Source organism: Pithys albifrons, chromosome Z (assembly GCF_047495875.1).
Source record: "Pithys albifrons albifrons isolate INPA30051 chromosome Z, PitAlb_v1, whole genome shotgun sequence".
In the NCBI taxonomy this organism is placed as follows: Eukaryota; Metazoa; Chordata; class Aves; order Passeriformes; family Thamnophilidae; genus Pithys; species Pithys albifrons.
This window is the reverse complement of record NC_092497.1, coordinates 70,205,109-70,221,011: the sequence shown is the minus strand read 5'-3', so window position 1 is coordinate 70,221,011 and position 15,903 is coordinate 70,205,109. Positions and strand designations below refer to the sequence as shown.

The following is a 15,903-nucleotide window of genomic DNA, read 5'->3' as shown; positions in this document are numbered from 1 at the left end:
TAACACACTGATTTTTAGTTGTTGCTTAGTAGTCCTTACACTAAACTAGAGATTTTCTGAGTGTCTTAAGCACTGCCAGTGAGCAGGTGCACAAGCAGCTGGTGAGGGAAGCATGGCCAGAACAGGTGACCTAAACTGGCCAAAGGGATATTCCATACCCTAGGAATGTCATGCCCATTATGTAAACTGTAGGGAGTTGACTGGGAGGGGCTGATTGCTGCTCAGGGACAGGCTGGATATCTGTCATTGAGTGGTGAGCAGTTGTATTGCACATCACTTGTTTCTCTTGGGTTTTATCCCTGTCTCTTTTTCATGACCAGAGATAGTAGTGGTAATATATTTTATTTTGTTTCAATTACTGTTCTTATCTCAACCCACAAGGTTTACCTTTTCTTTCTGATTCTTTTCCTCACTAGGGGCAGAGAGAGCAGTGAGTGAGTGGCTGCTAGTGCTGTTGCCAGCTGGGGTTAAACCACAACAGAGTTATACCACTATGAAAACTAGTAAATGCAAGAAGAGTATCAGCCTCCAGTTGTGCTTAGATTCTTTTCCTCCAAGTATGGAGAGAGATCTGATGTGAAAGAAAACGTGTCAGGCACCCAACTGTAAAGAGACTTGATGTCATTGCTATGATTAAATAAAGCTTGAGCTGTTGTGATTAAATACATTCTAACCTTGCAGTGATCCATCGTAATTTTAAAAATGAAAATGCTTTATGCACTGTTATTCAGGAAAAAGAAAGCCATCATCTTGTCAATTATGCATTCTTATCTGGTCCATATTCAAGAGGATTGCATAACAACGTGAATATTTTATCAAAAGTCACTATGTTTGAAAAATCAGAAGAAGCATTTAAAACTAGTGCCCTTGCATCCTAATAGTTTCTCTGGAGCTGCAGAGGTGAATATCCATTCATGAAGAGCATGAAAGGGTTCAAGTTAATGTTACTTTTCTGAAAACAGTAAGACACCCACTTCCTTACCCATAATCCTCATGGATGCTTTAGAGTTGGCATACAACAGAGTATTTTAAGGCTGATGAACTTGAAAAATGAAAAGGTGTTCTGCAATTAGGATTCACCATGAGGAAATTCAGTCCCCCAAATAGTCTTATTTTAGGGATCCAGTATTTTCATACTGCTCTTCACCACTTATACCATAACCAGCACTCCAGCAGGTTGCTTGTGCGGGGAGATGTCTGTGCTCCTGGCATACATCTTTGGGATGAGGTATGAAGCAGAAGACCTACATTGTTCTTCTCAGTAAAGACCCTGTAGCCCATTAAGCTAGAGTGTTGGTAGTTAACGGTGGTGTCCTGGCTAGGTTTCTCCCACAGTTATTGCATTCTACTGCCTTATATTTCATCTGCAGTTTCAGCACAACGTGGTGTTCCTCACTTTCACTCCAAAACCATTGAGCACTACTCCTGTGCGTTGTTACACAGCTGCTGTGCTCCACCATGGTGTTATGACCCCAATATATATTCACACAGATTTGGTTCCACATCATGTTTCAGGGCTTAGTTATGTCAAAATTACCTTTCAGTGTGGTCAGTGGAATTGCTTCAGATTTATAGTGCAATTACTCTGGATCTAAAGTGCAGCTGCATTTGCCCCAGTGTCTACAATATCAGTAAAGTTTGCAAAGGTCCCTTTGGTCAAAATAGGAAACTTTTTCCCCTGAATGCATAGAGACCTGTAGTCTAAGGAGCAACCAGAGCAAGTACTGTTAAAAACCTAGCAGCAAAGTATGTAAGTATGTACGTATGTAAGTAAATAAAGTCTCCTTGGTGCTACTCTTTTGAATGTGCACTGTCAGTGTCATTCCTGTGATACTATGAGGAAAGGCAACCTTCCTTTCTCCTGCTGTAGCATGTGGTATCCTCATGTACACCTTGTGTCTTTGTGGCAAGGAAAACAAGTCCAAATGATATAAGAAAGGGTGTGTCAGAAGGGAAGAATATAAGTTTTGATTTTTCTAGCAGAGTGGAGACTGCAGTAAAGGCAAAAGATAAAGATTTGCATTATTGGCTGAGAAGTCAGTAGTGCTGTACTGTTTGTTTCTGTTGCAGCAGTATAACTCCAGGGAAGGACTGCTGGCACTTAAACATGCATTTGTTCATATGTTTTCTGTTGGTGAAGGAAGGCTGGTAGGAGGTGAACAAGAAGTAATAGCTGAGGGGGGGAAAAAATTAACCATGCCTTTTTGCAGAGTGTGTAAGTCTTGTATTAGTTGCACGTGTAGAACCACAGTGAGCAAGTATGCACACATTCTCTTCATGTTTACAGGAGCAAATGTGAGTTAGGTGCAGCAGGGTAAAAACTCCTATCAGAAAAATGAGCACCTGATTGCATGTGTGTATATATTTCTGTGTAAAACTAGACAGAAGGCTTACTTTGGTCCTACTGAGGTCAGTGAGAGCTGGCCAAAGTGAACTAGAGATGCTGACATTGCCTCATCTAAACTAATGTTAATTGGTGTGCTGCTGCACCCTCTTAGTAACTTTTACCCCAGGAGTAGGAGGACTACCCATAGTGTAACAGCTTGAAATTTAATTGAGAAACAAAGTGATGCTTCTGGGAATTTCAGCCAAACAAAAACAACAAACCCTAAATCATGGAAATTATGCAAGGTCTTTTTATTAGAAACAAATGTTGGGTTTTTTTCTGTCTACACCCTAATTAAAATCATCCTTCACAATTATTGTATGACCAAATTAATATATTTCAGTCTGCAAGTGTTACAGCTGCATTCAAACAGTTTCTTTGAGATCAGCTAGATAATATATATAGGTCTTTAAGATGGGCTTATAAAAGAAAGATTTGTAATATGGACACTTAGATGATATGCATCAAAAGTGATAGTTTAGGGTACATATGCAAATCTGCTAAAATATGCTTATAAATGAGGTTTTCTATATAACTTTTAATGGTTCTCAGAAGTTTTCACAATAGTGTCTCAAAATAATCCTTAAGTGCTCCCCAGTATGTAAGACTAGTTTAAGAAACAATCTCATTTTTTTAACCTTTCTATTAATCTCAGCTCTTGTATAGTTATCTCTCGCTGTGTATTCAGCCATTTGCATTTTTCTATGCCAAGTGAATCAGTAAGATAAAACAGAACTGCAAAATGTCTGTGTTGTGTATGTACATAAATGTATCTCTGTGAGTGAAGGCATATAAACGTATCTTCAGGAAATGCAGGCACAGGAGTCAAAGGAGCTTCTCACAGAAAATGAGAATTCAAAACAACTGGTTTCGTAATGAAAGTTCAAGGTTTACAGTGTATGTTTATAGTGTATACTTGTATAGGCTGTCCTTATTTTCTAAATAAACAGTTTTTAAATTGGGAGGTTTTAAAGCTGATATCAAAGCTTGAATTTTGTAAAGGCTAAAGGCCTTCAGGAAATGAAGACTTACCTTCACAGTCCCCCCCATTTAAGCTCCTAAAAACTAGAGTGATCTTTCTGTCCATCTTCTGTTGTAGCCTGTTTGTGTCATCTAAGATAATCATCTTGACATCTGTCACTTGTTCTGCTTGACCCAGAAGTTTAAGACAAGATGTACCCTAACATCACCTGACACACACATCTCTTCCTAACATACAGTCAGCAAACATGAGGAGGCAGATTCAGGGTGATTAACCATGATGTTACTTTACAGATCTAATGTTGTAGGTGTCTATGTGGACCTGTATATATTTAAATAGTAGAGTTGAGTGTGTGTTTAAAGTTAGAAAAAAATTCAAGGGTATGTCTTGTGTCTCTGAAGATCAATTTAATATTGTTTAAAGATTAGATTTTCTCCATATGAAATTCTATGTGAGATATCCATAGAGTAAAATGAAATAAATTAAAAATTTAAATTAAAAAATAAGCAAAATTAAAACTAGAAGAAAGGCAATATGGACAAAGAAAGCACATCAGTGTATGCCGTATGGGTTGGGCTTACTTGTCTACTGCCTGGCTTAGAGCTGTAAGCATGCAGTGGTATCTCTGTACTCACTAACTTCCTTGTACACATTGTCACAGGAGGCTTTGCTTAATCAGTTGTGAGCTGAAAAAAGTAATATAAATTGGAACCTTTTGTCATGAAGTATTTAAATGTTGATATGATTTAATGGCTTTGGGGAGAAAATTTAGCATGAGAGATTGTAAGAAACAAGAAATCGATTACATGTAAGAAAGAACTTGAACCTCTAATCAAGTAATACCATATACAGAAAGATCCCTAGCTAGTTATAGCTAAATTCAAATGGGATATTGGTTAGATTTTTTTGTTAATTCTAAGTTTTATCAAAAAATGGCATTCCTATTCACTCTTTATCTAGTTTTGCATAATACAAGCTTACAATGATTTATGGAAAGCTTTCACTATGTAAATATTTAAGCATATGTTACATAGTATCCATAAGCAGTGAGTGTTTTATGGAACATAGGCATCTGTACAATTTCTCTTTACTTTTGTAAAGCAAAAAGAGCCAAATAACTTCTTGCTGAAAATAACAGGATAAAGCTTGATATAACTAGTAGGAATGGGCAAACATCATTTAGGAGTGACTTCCTGATTCCCTGCTCTTTTTATGATAGCAAGAGTGGGTAACCCCCTTACAATCATACCCTTGACTACCAGTTTCTCTGATCAGTGCGATTTAGCATTGGAGAAGGTCTGGCATTCCTCATTGCAAATTATTAAAAGAAATAAAGAAAGGGTGGTGGTGTCTCATGAAGAGGAAGGTCATGCAGCTAAGTGCCAGCTTTGCTCTGTTAAGATGTGGAAAGCATACAGGGAACCCCTGGATTTAGATGCTTGAGTTCTCTGCGTGCACAGCTGTGCTGCCATCAACATGAGGGACTGCATGACACCCCCTTCCACTTATGTGTGGGCATCTGTTACAGGATCTGTACCTACTATTCTTATGAGTTATTTTTGTGCTAGCTGTATTTAACTTTTATTTACTTATGTCTCCGTTTTTGTAAAGCATCCATTACATAAGCCTGTGAGTGATTTACAAATTAAAGCAAAACCAAAACAAATTACTGCCAGTAGTGCATCTCAAAGCAGCCTGCAACTGGTTGCAGAAGGAATCCTAATTCAATACATGTATGCAGTGTAAATTAGACAATGTTATTTCCATCTTCAAACAATTGGTGTTACAGTCAGAAGGAATTAATACTTCTGGCCTGGAATGAGGAATGTGTACATAGAGATTGAGTCAGATCTGACAGCAAAGGCCTGAAGACCAAACTCTGAACCAAGTTTGGTTTTGCAGTTCTACGTGGCAATTACCGATATATAGGGCTGCTATGACTGGCTGGAACTTGTGGGAAAAGTAGGTGTAAGGAGCTTTACACGACACTCGCAGTGAGAGTAGCCACAATTAGTTGGATAGAAAAAACCCAAATGTAGTCTTAGAGTTTTAAAATATGAACCTGTCCTTTAATTCTTTCTGTGTGGTGCTCGGTTGTTTTTTTCTCCCACCCATCATCCCATTTAGGTTTTGGCTTTTTTCACTTATATTTGTTCTTGGGATGGATTTTTTGGTGTTCTGTATGATTTCTGTTAGGTAGTACTGGCTGCCTGTAAAATACTGCTCCATCAAGACAGACTGTAAGGGCAAGAACTGTAAAGGCATGGAAATTAGACAATTAGAGATGTCCACAGTGCTTAAGGATATTCAACAGGTGAGGACATTTTGTGTCTAATGCTGCAAACCAGGACCAGTGTCTGCATCATGATGTTTTGTTTGTCACTGTGTAAATACAAACTGAACATTTTCTGCATAGAGATGGTTTGTAGGGCTTTCTATTTGGGGTCAGCTGGGTAAGATTTTCCATAATAAATTGCTTGTGAGTGTTCCGCTGTGTTTCAGGGTTTGATTGTGAATGTTCATGTGTGGAGCATTTCACACATTTACATCTAAGGTATTAAAACATACATGGCATTAACCTTTGGCATTAACTTTGTATCCAGAGAGGTGAAGTGAAATGAACATACCGGAACTGAAATAATAAAACCAGCTATAATTAATTAAACATGTGCTTTACTTTTTGGTGCCAAACTGTATATTCCAGTACTCTAGGAGATGTAAGGGAAGAGAAGAATCAGTCCTCTGAAGACTGAAAGGAATTAATAAACAAACAAACAAATAAATAAAATGAGGGGGTGGAAGTGCTGAAGGAAAAGAAAGGTGTTCACAGTCTTCATAATCAAAAAAGAACTAGTGGGTTTTGCAATAGTGTAAAGCCCAAAATGTTCAGATAAGATTCTGAAGCTAAAATTCAAGATTTAAAAGTATCAGAGACAGTATGAAGAAGATACGAAGAAACATTGAAATAATTCTGGCTTGATGGCCTGCAACAGTCCTTGATGGTTATAATTACTGTGCTAATATTACGTCCAGCATTTGTCTAAAATGAAAGATGCCAATAAAATGATCTATTCATTATGTAAGTATTTTAATTTGTTTTTATCAATACATGCTGGAATGGATTGCCTGACATTACATTGCAGAATTTTTAAGTCCTACCTTCAGGCAAATCTCATGCTTACTAGCAAAAATGAAAGTCTGAAATGCTTTTTAATGTATATTTAACAGCAGAAAGTCTAGTGATTACTGATGTGTATTCTCTCTGGATTTTTCCCTTACCATCAGAAGGCAATACTAAGAGACAACATTTTTACACATTTATGCTATCTACATCCATCAGATCCTTACTTTTTACATATTTTTAAACTGTCGTTTATATCAAGACTACAAAAAAGTCATCTAAGTCTAAATAAACCATACCAAGATTGCAAGGTTACAATCAATTGCCAGTAACAGTCCAGGAAAAAAGGGACTAAGGTACAAGTGTTATGTGCTATTTTAAAGAAATTTTTCCTTACATCAAAGTTCCTTGTGAAATAACCCATGAATTACTTTAGTCTTAAGTCTGCTTATCTTTAAGAATCAAATCTATCAAATGCATTTCTTTAACTCTTTCTCATACTGTTAACATTTGATAGTGATTAAGATATAATTTTTGGTATTTTACAATGGCATGTACAGCAACAGTTCATGTTTCACACTAACGTATTGCAAACTGTCGCATTCTACATAGATTGCTTTTTCTAAATTAAAAGTATTGAAAGCATTTTAGATCAGAGTCCTGGGGTCTGCATTTTGTGTACTCTGACATTATTAAACTCAATCTGGCATTCTGACAGTGATTCTAACTACAGTATTTGCATGGCTGGAAAACTTGTATTTTTTTGATCACGTTCTATTAACACTGTATACATACTGTTCTTTTAGCTTAGGGTTTTCATGTTCAGGCAGCAGAGCACTTTCTATTGAATTCAATAATTATTCAGAATCAATAATTTTTTTTCTTTGTGCTTGTCTTTGTTGTTTCTTTGATATGGCCTCTAGGATGCTGCAGGCAAGGTGCTGGACCGCTGGGCCATCATGTCCAGGGAAGAAGAGATCATTACGCTTCAGCAGTTCCTGAGATTCGGAGAAACGAAATCTATCGTGGAGCTGATGGCAATTCAAGAAAAAGAAGGGCAGGCTGTGGCTGTGCCATCTTCAAAGACAGATTCAGATATAAGGACTTTCATTGAAAGCAATAATCGCACCAGGAGCCCAAGTCTCCTTGCTCACCTGGAGAATAGCAACCCTTCCAGCATTCATCATTTTGAAAATATCCCAAATAGCCTTGCATTCCTGCTTCCATTCCAGTACATAAATCCAGTCTCTGCTCCACTGCTGGGGCTGCCTCCAAATGGCCTTCTGCTGGAACAGCCAGCAATGAGGCTCCGTGAACCAAGCCTTACAACCCAAAATGAATATAATGAAAGCAGTGAATCTGAAGTTTCTCCTACACCTTTTAAGAACGAGCAAGCATCCAGCAGGAATGCTTTGACCAGCATCACAAATGTTGAGCCCAAAACTGAGCCAGCCTGTGTCTCTCCTGTTCAGACACCTACACCAGTCAATGATTTATCAAAACCAGAACACACTAAAAGCTCATTCCGAATTCACAGAATGAGGAGAATGGGATCAGCCTCCAGGAAAGGAAGAGTGTTTTGCAATGCATGTGGCAAAACTTTCTATGACAAAGGTACTCTTAAAATCCACTACAATGCTGTGCATCTGAAAATAAAGCACAGGTGCACTATTGAAGGCTGCAACATGGTTTTCAGCTCTCTCAGAAGCCGCAATCGCCACAGTGCTAACCCAAATCCCCGTCTCCACATGCCTATGCTAAGGAATAACCGTGACAAAGACCTAATTCGTGCTACATCAGGTGCCGCCACTCCCGTCATAGCAAGTACAAAATCCAACCTAACTTTAACAAGCCCTGGGCGTCCACCAATGGGTTTTACCACTCCCCCTCTAGACCCTGTACTGCAGAACTCTCTTCCTAGTCAGCTGGTCTTCCCAGCTTTAAAGACTGTCCAACCTGTTCCTCCTTTTTACAGAAATTTACTTACTCCTGGAGAGATGGTGAGTCCTCCAACCTCACTCCCTACCAGTCCAATAATACCAGCAGTGAGTGGCATGGAGCAGCATCCCCCTCCTCCTTCAGAGTCATCAGTACCTTCAGTGTTGATGCCCACACCAGAGCCCAATGCAGACCTTGCCCCCAAGAAGAAGCCAAGGAAATCGAGCATGCCAGTTAAAATCGAAAAGGAAGTTATCGATACTGCTGATGAGTTTGATGATGAAGACGAAGAGGTGAATGACAGCAGCAGGATGGTGAATGACATTGGTCATGACAATCACTGCCATTCTCAGGAGGAAATGAGCCCAGGTCTGTCTGTGAAAGACTTTTCCAAAAATGACAGAAGCAGATGCATTTCCAGGCCAGACATAAGAAGGGCAGACAGCATGACATCAGAAGACCAGGAGCATGAGAGAGACTATGAAAATGAGTCAGAGTCATCAGAGCCCAAATTGTGTGAGGAATCCATGGAAGGTGATGATCGCCTCCATGATCCTGTTGAAAAATCTATGATGCATAGTGACAGACCAGATGAAAACCACAATGACTCTTCCAACCAGGATATCATTAAGGTGAAGGAAGAGTATACAGACCCTACATACGATATGTTCTATATGAGCCAATATGGACTATACAATGGAGGCAGTGCCAGTATGGCTGCTCTTCATGAAAGTTTTGCTTCTACATTCAACTACAGCAGTCCTCAGAAGTTCTCTCCAGAAGGTGAAATGTGCTCCAGCCCAGACCCCAAGATCTGCTATGTTTGCAAGAAAAGTTTCAAGAGTTCCTACAGTGTGAAGCTTCACTACCGAAATGTTCATTTAAAAGAGATGCATGTCTGCACAGTGGCTGGCTGTAATGCTGCGTTCCCATCACGGAGAAGCAGAGATAGGTCAGTAAATATTAATTGATTTTCTACATTATTAAATGTGTTGAATTATGTAAAAATAGGCAGTTTAGGATATATGAAGAAATAGAGTGATGCAGAATAATGACAAGTGACAATCATGCTCCCATGACATTCAGAGAGATTTATCACTTTAAAGATATTCATTGTTGCTTGGCATTCAGAGTGGCATATATTATGCTATCCTCTTAAGTGACTGGCCAGATAATAAATGTCATTATACATTTTTGTGTGCCTGTGAATGTGTGCATTATACTTCTGTTTATAAGCTATAGCTTTCATTACATTTATTTTTTTCCCTGCAACATTTAAAACAAGAAAATCTTGTAAAATATATAGTAAATTATATTCAATATAAATATCTCCATGCATGCATATCAAACAATAGAACTAGGAAGGAGAGGAAGGAGTGGATGGATGGATGGATGGATGGATGGATGGATGGATGGATGGATGGAGAGAATGGAAGGAGTGGAATAAAAGAATGATTTCCATCACCATAGGGTCATGTAAAAGTAAACAAGAAGCATTAGGAGACTATTCTTTAATATCTTCAGTGTTTAAAACTAAATGCTATGTCATGGTGAGAACAAGCAAATATTAAGAAAATCATTATCTCTTTAGTAGAACTTACACACATCTCTATCCACTAGGGTCATTTTATTTTATCTTCTTTTCTGCATGTGAGCAGCTTCCTTCCCCATGATGGGAATTATGCACATTCAGAGACAAGAGGCTAGACCGCTACATATTTTTAATATCAAGCAGGATATATTCTTCTGACACTTCAAATGACATCATGCCATGGCTATGATGCATCAATACTCAAACAGTTGGTCTTAAACAGAAGCAGCTGGTCCATAAACTCTTTGGTTTGGTGTGGTTTGGCACTTTTGTTTTGGTTTGACTTTTGCTGGTTTGGGATTTTGTTTCATTTTGTGGGGGTTTTGTTTGCTTTTGGTTTTGGTTTTTCCAAATTGTTTTGTTTGGTTGGTTTGGGTTGGTTTTTTTTAATAGCATTTTCTTTTTTATTCCTGAGGAAAATGTAATATAAATGAAATTTGTCAGGGTGATGGGATAACAGAGTTATTTCATACTTGTGGATAAAAGCTCTTGCATCTGATGATGATCATATTGCCACATAACAAAATCTCTTGTTCATGGATAATGGTGGGATTAGCTCACCTTTCTTCCTTTGCTTGTGTTTCATATTTTTTCACTAGGTTGTAAAAATTCAGCAGATGAAGGAAGGAAATTAAACCTGGCTAAAAATTTCACATGCAGCTTCTAATTTATTTGTTTTCTCAGCGTAATTCATGTGGTTTGAAAGTGAATGTATCATATCTTATAAAATGGAAGCAAGTTAATGTTAAGGATACTGAGGAGCCAAAATTCTGTTTTGATGGAGAGTCCAGTCTCCAACTATTTCATGTCCTCTCTCATCATTTATGAAATCCATTAATCAGAAAAACAGGAACAAACGTAAGAATACAAGTTCAAAACAGCTAAGAAGAATGATCTAGGAAGTTTGCATTTCAATAGGATGAAACTACTGGATATGAAGCAGGTAAATCTAAATTAAGACTCCTTTTGCTGGGGTGTGCTGATAAGATTTATGAGACTTGAATTTGACAATATGAGTCAGTGGCATGCTCAGTTTAGATGTGTGCAACCCTTTTCAGTTCCCGAAATTGCACAGGCTTTGTTAGTCAAGAATTTGGCTTAGTCAATCTGTTTGCTCAAATGGATTATGTAGTCATTCATGTACTACACAAACCAGCATCGAGCACGTGAAGTAGGAAGTGACTAGCTTTAGGATTTGGATCTTTATGCAGTTTATTAAATTTCAGCAGTAATACATTGATAGATCATAATAATAATAAAGTTATCATAATAAAGACTTAGATGTCCTAAGATGGAATGACTGTAATGTCATACATAAAATATGTCTGTGATAAGAACTTGAAAATAGGGCACATTTTGAAAATATTTTGTCAACTATGTGGGATACTCCTATTAATTGTATTGAAAGCAAGCCATGAAATAAAAATCTGATCCTGTAACTTAAAATCAGGCTGCATATTTAAACAAAAAATTATTATTTGCATGTAATTTTGAGTTGTGTAAGGCACAAGGCCATCTTTTTACATCACTCCACTGGTAACATTCAGAATATGATTCAGTTACATATTGCAGCTGTGACAAAAAGATACTTGTAGGCATATTGTATCCTTCAACTGCAAAGATACAAGAATGGTTCTATACCTCAAAAAATTCAAAGGTGTAGTTTAATTTGTGTGCCCTTTCAGATTTGATATTTTGTTAGTTCATTAGCACTCCTGGTTTGCAACAGTAGTCTGGAAAATACTTGAAAGAATCAGGAAATTGTCTCATGGTTCAGGATAGTTGTTTTAGATACTTGAGTGAGAAACTTCTTCAAAATCTCCCTGGGCTGTCCCTTCTTACCTAGAAGTGCAACGTCTAGAAATGTGCACAAATGAAAGCATATGTACAGCATGTCAAAGGACACAGATGAAATATTTAAGTGACATTTTAAATATTATTTTCTAAAAGGAAAATTTTGTTAGAAATAAAGTTAGGAAATAAAAGTTAAATAGGTCTATTCTCTTCCTTTTTTCTTTCTTTTTTTTTCTTTATTCTCCAAACTTTAATTAGCCCAAAAATTTTTCTACTCAATTTTTGTGGGTTTTTTTTCTGATCTTTCTTTTGGAACTATATATGCATTTATTTTAGGAAGAGAACATACAATTTCTTGCTCTTCAGATTATGGAGGTAACTTGATAACTAAATTAATAACATTGTAAAATGAGAACTTTTGCCATCCACTTATATCAATTTCACTTAAAAACTTGGGAACATATTGCTTTCAGTTGCTGTATGAGAAATAAGAATTAGCTTACACAACAGCACACAATAATAATTCCTAGATAACATGTGAAATGGATTTTGGACACATTACAAAATGTCTCTGTGCTTTGTGTGTGTGTAAGTCAATCACATAATCTTTGACTAGCTAGAGTAGCTTAGAGTTTTGCACTTAATTAAAAATAATTGAGGATTTTCAATACTACCTTCTTAATGAAGAGTTCTAGCTATCCCATAGCTTGCAGTCTTGTGAAGTTTTTATCTTTATTTTTAGTCATTTTATTAATAGCATTAATAGTTATTATTAATCTTGTTATAACTAGAGGTCTAAAACTCACAACTCTAGCTATGTTCTATAAGAAAATACAAGCTTAAGTGGAAATAGATAACTTTGTCTGATCTTTGTTTCCATTAGAGGCTTCTGATTTGGCTTAAGTCCTTTTCCAATGCAACTCTAGTTAATTAAAGGTTTGGTTATATTCCCCCTGCCCTGTACATATACAAAACTCTAAATTGTTGAGAGTGGGTGGAGCTGTTGTAAAATGGGCTTTGCAGGTGTGGGATTGTGATACAGACTTCTGGTTATCAGAGGCAGCATATCATGTCAGGAGCAAATGCGTTGCTGCTTTGACTGAAGAAGAGTTTTTATCTGTGCCACAGCTGAAACCCTCTCTCTCTTCATAGAAAGCATCCTGTAGCAATCTATGCCAAGGTTGACCAAATCTATCATTCCTACATTGTTTGTACTGAGGTCAACACCTGTATAAATATCCCTCTGCCAGAAATGCTGGAAGATCTTCTGTGATCTTCAGCTCACCACTGCTAGCGCTCATGACTTAGGGTCAAGATAACTAGAAGATTCCAGAGTCCCACCTCACATGTTTTTTTCAGCTCAGAGCAGAGGAAAGCAGAGTCCTGACCCTTGCTGTCAGTGACTCAATAATTCTGTTACCCATTCTAAAAATTACAAAGTATTACTTTCAAATAGTAAAGCACTGCTAAAACTAGATTTTTTTTAAAGGGCCTTTTTTCATCATTTTTCTTATGACATCACTAATTAAAATAACCTTATACATACCTAGATATCTGATGTTTTCCTCAGACTGAAAAGTCTTTCTGTCTTTCTTTTCCTGGAAGCACTAGACTTCAGTAAAAGACTTTTTCTTCCATTCTTCAACAGTCACACTCTGAATTAGTTGCTCATCTATTTCTGTTTCCTTATTTACTTCAGATGTCCTTTCTTCTAAAGGCATGATGTTCAGACTAGGTCTTGTTGCAAGAAGGCAATGGACAGTATATGGGAAAAGAGACCATGTTAAAAATTTAGTCAGAAAAAATGTCATAAGCCTCCTTTTGAACAGAGAGACATATTTTTCAAGTAACTCAATGGAAAAGAGAGAGATAGGAAAAAAATAAGTTCCTGTGAGAACTGTGCACTTGAATGAAAAGATTTGTCCTTGTGGCATGAATTCTCTCTGAACTCAGAGATGTGTCCTGTGATTGAGGAAAAAGGGCCTGTGGCTCCAGTGGTTAGATTCTGCTGGGATCTGCTTCCCAACCCTATCAGTGAGTCCTGCTCCAGCAGATACTGAGTTTGTCTCACAAAAAGATATATATGGTTGACCCTTGAAGTCAACACTGGGGTGTGGCTTCTCAGGGGATGGTGCTGAGCTATGGATGAGATATGGGGATGGGAGGAAGGAATAGATACTTCCTGATCAAAGAGGACAGCCATGCCAAAGTTTCATCTAAGAGTCTGTGTTGAAGAGCACATGCATAGGTGAAGCTCTGGAAGGTGCAACTTAAAGCAGGTGCCTTCCTTTCTGTCTCTCACATAGAAGAGACGAGAATTTTGTGGTCACAGCCAGTGATGAAACAGGAGGCAGGTGGACCTTTTGCCTTCAGTAAAGTATTGTTGAGAAACTACTGTAAAATTTTGAGAAATGCAGCCATCTTTTCAGTCAGCCCTAGTACGTGCTAAGTCCCCATTTCACCTCAGTACTGACATTAAAACCTGGTTTTTAGGCTAGGGAACAGCATTAGCAAAAATATGTTACTGTATTTTCCCTTCTCTCAATGTTTGAAAAATAAATGAATTCTCAATGTACCTGTTCAAAGGAACAAAGCAAGAACTTTTTGTTTTGTCTGTCTGCTACTTAAATAGGACTATTAATTGTGCAGGTTTAAGTTTTCTCACAAAGTAAGCGTGCATGCATATATGTGCATGCATGTGTATGTGTATGTGTTCCGTAAGATGAGAAAGGTAATTTAGCCCCATGAATAAATTTAAAAACAAAGTAATATCTGCTCAAGGTGATTTGTAAATAAATATGAGGCAACTATTGGTACCAGGTGTGATCATGCCACTTGATTGGGAATTAAATCATTCCACATTTGAAAACATGAACTCCTTGATTTATATGGATCAAGACATCTGTAGGTGGTTTATTAAAACCTACTGATGTCTCCAGAACTAAATTTGTGCAAATATGGGCCTGTGGGTAAGCTGTATTGAAAAAGCAGAGACATACTTTTGTCTGGTTACCTGACTTCCAGCCCTGTACAGGTGTGCTTGAATAAATTAACATCAATTACCTATGATGAGCCACTGCATACATTATCAAGGAAGGTGATGTTGTGAGAAAGCTGCTACCTGCCTCCTGTTACCACCTCCTTGACACAACAGTACCAAGTTTTTTCATCATCCTACTATGCTTGGAATCTTCTACAGATAACTTTTTAGAGAATTATTTTCTATAAATGCACACAATTCTAGCTCCAAGAAATAAGATACTTTGCACCAGTCCAGGATAGCTATTACTGTATTTCCCCAAATATAATTAGCTGTCATATACAACTTGAATTTTCTGCAAGAAGAAAGTCAAGTTTTAAAACAGGTGTTTGATGAACCATTTTTCAAGATACAAAATTATACTGATACATTTCTTAAAATATAAACACATTTACACCTGTACTACCATTTCTGGATGTGATTCAGTCCATGAAGAGACTAGCTGCATATCCAGTACAATTGAATGAACCATTAGGTTTTCTCTTGCAGAGTCACTAAGATGTGTGTCATTGCTAATGTTCACATAATTCTTCCTTACCCAAGAGAATCTGGATCATAAAGAAACATTTTGTGCCACCTCTAACACAGATCTAGTGATCTAACCTCCTTTATGAGTAGTCATGTTGAACAGGGACTGCCTGTCTGATTGCATACTCACCAGTGTGAATGAAAGAAGCAGATTTAAAATTAAAATACATGGAACCAATTTCATCATAGATTTAAAAATTATTTAAAAGAAAATAAATAAATAGAAGCAAGAAGCTACTTATGTAAGTAAATATTGGAAGAGCAACTCTGGTGTGGAATGAGGTTTTTTCTGACTACATGTAATCATTTGTGTTGGGTATGAATTAGAGGTGGCTGTTGTCTTTTAAAGTAACCTGCTGTCTCTATTATCTTCTTCTGGTTTGGTACACAAAATGATATCACTTCAAAAGAGTACAGTTTCTTGTGCAGTTCAAGAAGTCTCATTTTTATGTGAACTTGCAAAGAAATTTTCAGTGATCCAAAAAGCTTATTTAACCAAACTGCTACACTAGGATTAAGATAG

At 37.3% G+C, this 15,903-nt stretch overlaps 1 protein-coding gene across 4 annotated transcripts in view; it reads left to right on the top strand.

Annotated features, from left to right (window-relative positions):
• The window catches only part of BNC2 (basonuclin zinc finger protein 2), a 330,641-nt gene that overhangs the window by 289,387 nt on the left and 25,351 nt on the right, over window positions 1-15,903 (top strand). For all 4 annotated transcript variants that reach the window (XM_071580801.1, XM_071580802.1, XM_071580800.1 and 1 more), the window contains exon 5: window positions 7,413-9,379. In XM_071580801.1, the coding sequence (XP_071436902.1) occupies window positions 7,413-9,379 (1,967 nt within the window). The remainder of the gene's footprint in view (window positions 1-7,412; window positions 9,380-15,903) is intronic.